The 9,762-nt window shown below is 30.8% G+C and overlaps 1 protein-coding gene across 1 annotated transcript; it reads right to left on the minus strand.

Moving 5' to 3' along the window:
* Positions 1–4,751: 4,751 nt before the first annotated feature.
* Positions 4,752–8,945, minus strand: LOC112035810 (agamous-like MADS-box protein AP3). Its single transcript, XM_024068648.2, has 7 exons — positions 8,743–8,945; positions 8,522–8,588; positions 6,671–6,732; positions 6,393–6,492; positions 5,367–5,408; positions 5,206–5,250; positions 4,752–5,107 (listed from the first exon to the last, which is right to left on the minus strand). The coding sequence occupies exons 1-7, from the start codon at positions 8,928–8,930 to the stop codon at positions 4,931–4,933; spliced, it is 681 nt and encodes a 226-aa protein (XP_023924416.1). The 5' UTR covers positions 8,931–8,945; the 3' UTR covers positions 4,752–4,930.
* Positions 8,946–9,762: the final 817 nt, after the last annotated feature.

Below are 9,762 nucleotides of genomic sequence, written 5' to 3' on the forward strand. Positions count from 1 at the left end.
ATATATAATATATATAAAAAAAAAGCTTAAGGCAATCCAAAAATTTAGTTGGCCTAAAGACCAAAAATAGAACGTTGACTTGTATTGTGATCCTCCTCCCAGAACCAAGGATCTAATCATGTGCAAGATCTAGGTTATTGAACAAGATCCAATATCTTATTGATGGTTGAAAGCAAAAGTTAAAAAGTTCATTTTTCTTCACAGCCTTAGGCTGTAAAAAAAGTTACTATTTTTTGCCCGATCGAATGACTGCAGAGAAAAATTAACTTTTTAACATTTTGCTTCAGTTGTGCATAATTATTGCATCACATTTAAATCATTGCGTAAGATCTCAATCCCAAAACCAAGTTTTTTTTTTTTTTTTTTTTAGCCAAAACCCAGTTAAGCCTAGGGAAAAAAAAAAAAAACAAAAAAACAAAAAAAACAAAAAACTTTTGAAGATAAAACAAACATCTTCACGATTTTTTTTCTATGTTTATACAACTAAGAACCTTTAACAACAAAAAAATATTTTCCTATTATGTAGAAAACCAAGTCAAATTGAGAAATAAGAGGGTAAGTAGTCAAAACTAGGCATAATATATATATATATATACATACATATATATATATATATATGTATGTATGTATATGCATATCGTTTTCTTTGTTTTAATTGCTTCTCTTTTTAGGTTTAGTCGCGTAAAACTCTACAGTTACTGTTTTGATTTCTGTTTTAAGCAATTCTAAGATAGTTCCTGGCTCTTGAATATGCGTGTGTATTTATTTTTTTAATCAGTATATATATCATATTAATTTTTTTCTTTCAAAATTTTGATAGAAATTGTGGTAGATTTCGAGCACACAATATGTTCTACTCTTTTCATCATCATTTTTGCCTCAAAAAATTGTCAAATACTTCACGTGCCAATGGTTAGTAAGGACCAAAGGATCTTTTCATTAAAATAAAATAAAAAAGGGACCAAAGCATCGACAACTAAGTTGTCAACTTGTTCATGGAGGGATTGCATTTCTGCTTACTCTTCTACTATAATTGTAGAAAATGGGTGGCTGGCCTAGGCCAAGGCACCCAATTAAAAGAGGTCATATCCTAGTAAAAATAAAGGCCCATCTTGTGAGTGAATAATAAATTTTTTTTTTTTTTTTTTAAGTTACATACCAAAAAAAAAGGCCCTATCCCAATAATTGTCTTGACATAAACAATTTTTCAAAAAAAAAAAAAGTGATAAAATGCTATTTTAGATTGATTAAATTAGTCATTTTATCAATCAAAAATGACATATTAACAAAATTTAAATACAAGAAATTAATTAATAATTTTGTATCTCAAAAAGTGAGATGCATTTAAATACTATGATGCAAAATTTATAATTTAATTAAATATTACCCCATTTGAAATTATCGGTATATATTAAACCGGCCTTGTTGCATATAATAGGCATTTTCATATTAAAATTCAGCTATGTAACAAAGTAGGAGATTATTTTTTATATTGAAAATGAAAATGCTAAGTAATTTAACAGAAAATATACACACGATTTAGTTGAAATATATTAAGAAAAAATATTTTAGATATTTTCTTTTATTTATGTTCTGTTAAAACTGCATATAGCTGTTAGTTTTATTTTTATTTATTTATATTAATTTAATCTTTAATCTTTNGGGGGGGCATTACAGATGTAATGCATAGCTCCAGTAAACAAAGTTTGATCTCAACGATATAGTCTTACAGATGAAAAATCAAATATTTTATTAAAGAAAACAAGAATTACCTAAAAAAAAAAAAAAAAAAAAAAAAAACCCTATTGGCAGACTAGAGAAAATTGGCGTCAGATTATCAAAACCATGGATTCAATTATTTTCCTCAATGTTCATGTTGTCTCTGTCTCGCATGATATTAAAACCTTTCTTTCTTTTCAGTAGCTTTGTTTGTTTCCCTTTTGGGAAGTCACCCCTCAGCATAAATTTCCAACAGTCCGAGTCATCTCTCTCGCTCTCTAGTGACATCCAAGTAAGCAGTTCATGACCTTTTAGAATAATATCATTTTAAATATAACTACCTAGAAAAAAATAATCTAAGTTCACTTTATAATATGTTTATTTAGGTTGTTTTCCTAAGCATCTTATGTAAAACAATTGAATCAAACAATATACTTACAGGTTATCATTTACAAGTGAAAAGCATGGAAGCATGTTGATCTGCCGGATTAACCAATCCTAGGATTATGGTTCTTTGTAAATCGGATTAGTTTAAACTTAGTTGTTTTCTTTTAGAAATAATACATGCCGTACGTATGAGAATTGTTGATTATGACATTAGACAAAAAAAATTATTATTACATGAAAAGAATGGGAGAAAGAGAAAGTGAGGGGGAAGATCAACATGACACTGATTGCAGCTGACTAGAGAGAATCTGACGGGGACAACCAAAAAAAATTTGTATTAATCAAACAAAGGGGCCTACTTTTGGCTTTAATTAAGAATCCAATGAGAGGGACATTTAGCTTTATTTACACGAGCATTGGAGTGAGAATTTTCTTTTTATCGCTCGAAGATAATTTCTTTTTATTTTTTTATTTTTATGGAGTTTTAATTTATGACATTTATTTTTAATGATTATGTTATTTATCATAAGACTAAAATACCAATCGGTTTTTAGTATAGGCAGAGATTTAATCTTAAATATCTTATTCAACCATTAAAAAATTTACTAATTAAATTAATTGAAACCCACAATACTCCAAGAAATTCAACTAAGGTCTCATCTGTCTGTGAAGAATGATAAGTAAGAAATTTTAATTTACATGCTACAAGACCAATAAATTCCTGTTGTCTCACAAAATGGAACAAGGCAACGTTGTAAAAATCTCAAAACACCTTTTTAAGTTTTAAAGGGTTTGATCATGGGTGATGGGGCCAAGCCTAAAACATTCAACGCAAATCTCATAAAGAAGCATGAACTAATAAAGTTGCAATTGAATCTCAGAGAAAAGGGAAAAGCACAAATTGGTAATTTATGGCACCATTGCAATATTGGAGTCCATTGTGTTTTCAAGCTGTATACAATTGAGTTTATTATAATTATTGCTCAACCCAAAAATATGGATACCTTAAGAACTCCTGAAAAAACAATACATTTGCTGTCTGACAATGCTTTCTTTAATGGTTCCATACTAATCACATAAAGTTTGTGCCTTCAAGGCTTCAACCATTAGGGAAAGACCAAAAGAACAAAATTTTGAATTCTCTTTTTATTCAAGTTGAAGAGAAGGGAAAGATTAAAGTGGAAAATGGGCTTCAAGCCCAATTCGCACTAGAAACCAACTCCTCCATAGTTTCTGTATATGAAGTGTATTAAAATGTCTATAAGGATTGTTGTGAGATAAACCCAACAACCCAAAGAGGCCCAATTGCACAAGATCCGTAGGGAAAAGAAAGCTTAAGCCCAATCAAGGAAAGATCAAGGACTCCTCGGATAGGCATGGCCCGATCAATATGTGTGGAAGACAGTTGGGTTGAATAGTCAAACCACGTGGGGCTCCTAATGCCACCACGGGCCAAAGATGGATCAATACAGAAAAGCACCCCATAAATAGTCCAAATTCATTTTCATCTATTTCACAGTTGATGTACATGAGAAGCAAGCACAATCTCCAAGATTGCCATCCTGCAAAAGAGTTGAAAGAATCCGTTGGTAAAGGCCTCCTGAGGGTTGGATAAAACTCAACATGGATGGGTTGTCTATTGGCAATCCGGGAGCTACTGTTGCGGGGGTGTAGTTAGAGATGATGGTGGCAAATAGGTAGAGGATTTAACCAAGAGCATTCGCTAACAAGCAATTTTGTGGCAGAGTTATGGGGGCTTAAGGATAGATTAATGATATGTTGCAATTTAAATATTTCATCTCTAGTAGTTGAGCTTGATGCCAAAGCTATTGAGGATGTTTTAGGTAACTCTGACTAAGTGAATAATGTTATATCTCCTATTTTGGATGATTGCAAGTTGTTGACTTCCTGTTTTCAGCGGATGAAGTTTAAACATTGTTATAGGCAAGCAAATCAGTGTGCAGATAACCTTGCTAGGATAAGCTCTAATAAGAATTTTGAGTTCACTTATTTTGAAAGTCCGCCTGTGTACATTGCTAATACTTTTGAGAATAACCTTAGTGGCATGCATTCTAATAGGCTTTATTATATAGTTTCTTAGTTTTTGTAATGAATCTTCTTTTACCAAATAATAATAATAATAATAAAGCAAGCACCATCTCAGCATTATATATCATTTACAGTCTAAAATAATAACAACTACTCAGTATTAAATGTTGAAGGACCGTCTTTACAATAGGGAGCGGCAAATCATGCCCTAACCCATCCTCTCACCTTGACAAAAAGGGGAGGGATGGGACAAAAAAAAATCTCCGCTCAGTCTCTCTATCTTGTGGGGTTCAGATCTGAATTCTCTATAAATACCCATTCCCCAAGCCTAGAGAAGGGAGAGAGACTTCTGAGCACTGAGCAACCATGTACCGAGCAAGGAGAGCAATTTAAAGAGTTCCATTTTTTATGCTACTCTGAATCGGGATTGTAATTCATGAGTTTCAAGTATGGTACATCCCAAGTCCTATAAAAATTGTGTCGAGTGACTTTTAACCCACTACAGGGATAATTTAGAATTGCCACATAATCTTCTTTAGATTCCTCTAGATATACCAAGCATAAAACATTTGACAGAACTAGTATGTAAACAAAATAAAGAACTAAATGAGAGTACTTCATCTTAGTATTATTCAGAAAAGCAAATAAGTCAACTGCATATTCTAGTAGAAAAACGATAAATGTTTGTAGTTGCATATAGTTGAGTGCATAGTTTAGATGCTGCTAATACTCATAATTCGCATTCTTGGTAGCTGAATGCCTGTGACCCCAGTTGCTACTCAAGCAAGGTGTAAGTGGTGAGATCTGACCCTGCTCCACTATGAAAATTAGGCTGCCTAGGTCTCAGGCGTAAAGCAAATATGTGAGGATCTCCATTTGAGCATCCAATAACAGCACCATAATCTCCTCCATTATCAACTAATCCATATTGTGGATCTTCATTTCCAGCATCCTTAATAAAAGTAAAAAAGATCCTTCTATTAATTCCAATTTGTTTCTCAAATTTTAAATTCCATAAATATGTATATGTGTGTGTAGCATGATGCTTACAATTTCATGTAGAATATTTCTATGTATTTCTTTAGCATTCCTTAACTGCAATCAAATGAAATAGGGGAAAGATGAAATCCTTTATCAAGCAAAACTCAAAAACACAATTAAGGTTCAATGAAATAGATAAGTAACCATATATATTGCCCATTGGGTTTTACCTTTTTCTTGAAAGTTTGAGTTTGGTTATTAATCACCTGGTACTGTGGAAAACATAAGAACCAAGTTCATTAATAAGCTTACAAGTTACAAGATAATTTAAAAAGCCTTAGAAAAACCCTAGCTTATCTGTTAAGCACAACAAACACACACACACACACAAAAAAACAAAAACCCACAAACAAACATCCCTTATGCTGCTGGCGGCAAAGTATTTCCAAGTAGATTATAGATACAAGATGGGGTATAAAATTAAGAAATTCCACAACATGAATTATGACTAGGGCCTATTTGGAACTTTGGATGAGTTTATTATGTTCAATGGTTTATTACGTTTAAAAGATAAGTTATGTGAAAGTAGGGTTTAAAAAGTTTAACTTAACCAAATAAATAAAATAAGCTAAAAAAAATTGGATCTAATAACGAAAAAGAAGTTTATAAAAAATATGTTGAATACTGAATACACAACTCTATTAAATGGGTTTATAGCTAAGAATGAAAACCATTGATAAAATAGAAAGATCTTACAATAAATCAAAACATGTGTAGCTTATTCCTCCCCTTTTTTTCCCTTTTTTTTTTTAAAAAAAAAAAAAAAGTGAGTTTCCACCCCCAAGGAGAGGGAGAAAAGAGATTTGAGCAAAAGGTATGCATTTTCATCAAATAAAACAGCAAAGGGAGTGCATTTCTTCTTCTTCTTCTTCTTCTTCTTCTTCTTCTTCTTCTTTTTTGTTGAATAAGTAGCAAAAGGTATGCATATTCATCACATTTTGGGCTCAAAGTACAAGTACAAGGTTTACACATATCCATGGTAGTTACTAGTTAGTACCCCCACAATAACTATAAAATCAAAGAGTTTCTATAGCAAAAAGCTTAAAGTTCCACAAATTTAAATTTCATCACAGCCAAAACATGCACCTCATGAAATCAAATGAATATGTAAAATAATAAAAATCATAACCATATATAACAATAAAGATAATAGAAATTTAGCAATTTTTTTAATTATTGGTGGTCATAGATCCAACCTTGCGGTCGCGAATAACCTTGACAGCACTCTCCATGTCTTGCTCAAGAATATGCATTTTTTCCAAGCTCAGATCATTCGCAGATTCACCTCTCCTCTGCCTATCAATCAGCATTTCAAAAATAAAAATCCTCCAATTAAATTCAAAATTTTACTAACACATTATCCCTAAGAAAACATTTTCATTTATTTGGTAAGTACTTCTATAAAAGTCCAATGCAATTGTCACATGCAGAACACAATATATAACTCCTCACTCATAATCTATTACATATATACCTTATCTCCGTTCGAAGACTCCTATTCACCTCCTTCAGCTTCTTCAACTCTCTTTGCATTCTCTGCATCCATTACCATACTTCAATAAACAATTAACTAACACACACACATATATAATATATATAAAAAAAAAGCTTAAGGCAATCCAAAAATTTAGTTGGCCTAAAGACCAAAAATAGAACGTTGACTTGTATTGTGATCCTCCTCCCAGAACCAAGGATCTAATCATGTGCAAGATCTAGGTTATTGAACAAGATCCAATATCTTATTGATGGTTGAAAGCAAAAGTTAAAAAGTTCATTTTTCTTCACAGCCTTAGGCTGTAAAAAAAGTTACTATTTTTTGCCCGATCGAATGACTGCAGAGAAAAATTAACTTTTTAACATTTTGCTTCAGTTGTGCATAATTATTGCATCACATTTAAATCATTGCGTAAGATCTCAATCCCAAAACCAAGTTTTTTTTTTTTTTTTTTTAGCCAAAACCCAGTTAAGCCTAGGGAAAAAAAAAAAAAACAAAAAAACAAAAAAAACAAAAAACTTTTGAAGATAAAACAAACATCTTCACGATTTTTTTTCTATGTTTATACAACTAAGAACCTTTAACAACAAAAAAATATTTTCCTATTATGTAGAAAACCAAGTCAAATTGAGAAATAAGAGGGTAAGTAGTCAAAACTAGGCATAATATATATATATATATACATACATATATATATATATATATGTATGTATGTATATGCATATCGTTTTCTTTGTTTTAATTGCTTCTCTTTTTAGGTTTAGTCGCGTAAAACTCTACAGTTACTGTTTTGATTTCTGTTTTAAGCAATTCTAAGATAGTTCCTGGCTCTTGAATATGCGTGTGTATTTATTTTTTTAATCAGTATATATATCATATTAATTTTTTTCTTTCAAAATTTTGATAGAAATTGTGGTAGATTTCGAGCACACAATATGTTCTACTCTTTTCATCATCATTTTTGCCTCAAAAAATTGTCAAATACTTCACGTGCCAATGGTTAGTAAGGACCAAAGGATCTTTTCATTAAAATAAAATAAAAAAGGGACCAAAGCATCGACAACTAAGTTGTCAACTTGTTCATGGAGGGATTGCATTTCTGCTTACTCTTCTACTATAATTGTAGAAAATGGGTGGCTGGCCTAGGCCAAGGCACCCAATTAAAAGAGGTCATATCCTAGTAAAAATAAAGGCCCATCTTGTGAGTGAATAATAAATTTTTTTTTTTTTTTTTTAAGTTACATACCAAAAAAAAAGGCCCTATCCCAATAATTGTCTTGACATAAACAATTTTTCAAAAAAAAAAAAAGTGATAAAATGCTATTTTAGATTGATTAAATTAGTCATTTTATCAATCAAAAATGACATATTAACAAAATTTAAATACAAGAAATTAATTAATAATTTTGTATCTCAAAAAGTGAGATGCATTTAAATACTATGATGCAAAATTTATAATTTAATTAAATATTACCCCATTTGAAATTATCGGTATATATTAAACCGGCCTTGTTGCATATAATAGGCATTTTCATATTAAAATTCAGCTATGTAACAAAGTAGGAGATTATTTTTTATATTGAAAATGAAAATGCTAAGTAATTTAACAGAAAATATACACACGATTTAGTTGAAATATATTAAGAAAAAATATTTTAGATATTTTCTTTTATTTATGTTCTGTTAAAACTGCATATAGCTGTTAGTTTTATTTTTATTTATTTATATTAATTTAATCTTTAATCTTTAATCTTTAATCTTAATCTTAGTTTATTTATGTTTTGTTACTGTATGTATAAGCATATTAATTTATATAGTTTGAGAGAGAACCTCATAGTGCGAGCTCCAAATGTCTATCTCCTTGGCCTTCTGGTACTCATCAATCAATTGCTTCGTTCTAAACCCCAAATTTTTGCAACCATAAAAGAAAGAAAGAAAGAAAAATAATTCAGGATCTAAAACTTGTTTGGAGAAATCCAGGTTTAATTTAACAAGCAGAAAAAAAAATTAAAAGACAAATAATAGTATTATAGAGAAAAGAGACAACGTACGTGGTGGAAGGGCTAACATATTCTTGGACCTTGCCAGTGCTAGAGATCATAATCATCGAAACCTTAGCATCACACAGAACAGTGAGCTCGTTGGCCTTCTTGAACAAACCGTTCCTTCTTTTTGAGTACGTGACCTGCCTGTTCGTTGTGTTCTCTATCCTCTTGATCTGAATCTTTCCCCTTGCCATCTCTCTCTCTCTCTGTGTTGCTTCTTTTCCTTTCTCTTAACTTTCAAGATGTGAAAAAATAATGAACAAGAAGAAAGGAAAAGAAAGTGTGTGAATGAAGGGCAATGGTGAAAATGACAAAAGAAGATAGACATTATTGCCAAATTTGTGAAAAGCTTTAGAAGGAGTTGATAAAACTAGGTAATGTCTTTCCAGTTTGGTTTGGACTTGGGAACCCGCATTCCGATGTGGGACCATCATTAATTTCGATCCGTCACGGAACCATGGTTCCCTGTTTTGAGACTTTGTACTTTTGGTTTGGTTTTTGATTGACTCAGTTGTGCTTTAAATGTGACCGCTGACAAGACCGGCAGGGATATATACATGGAGGAACATGTTCTTGTTCAGTTGTTCCATTCATTTAACCTGCCTTTTTGTTTGGAGTTTTAAATATTCCTAACTGTACAATTCACATGCAACTATATATGACACAACTTTGTGTTGGGAAAATAAAAAGTAGGGAAATTAACAAACCTTTTCTCTTTCTCTTCTTCCTTGCAAAAATAGATTAAACAAATTTAAAAAATGATTCAGTTAATTAATGTATACCCTAATGTGGGCATACATCAATCAGATAATTTATGAAAATTTGAAAAAAATTGTCAAAAAAGTTAGTCATTTTTTATTTTTTATAAAAAAAATTTCTAAAATGATTTACTAATACTTGTAACTAAATATATATATATATATATATTGTGGTTAATTTTCCAAAATATTTAGATAAAAAATTCAATTAATAATTGAAAAATATGTTCCAATTTTTTTTTCAAACAATTTTAACAAAAGTTTATGT

The sequence above is a fragment of the Quercus suber genome, unplaced genomic scaffold (assembly GCF_002906115.3).
Source record: "Quercus suber isolate HL8 unplaced genomic scaffold, Cork oak 2.0 scaffold_8, whole genome shotgun sequence".
Classification (NCBI taxonomy): Eukaryota; Viridiplantae; Streptophyta; class Magnoliopsida; order Fagales; family Fagaceae; genus Quercus; species Quercus suber.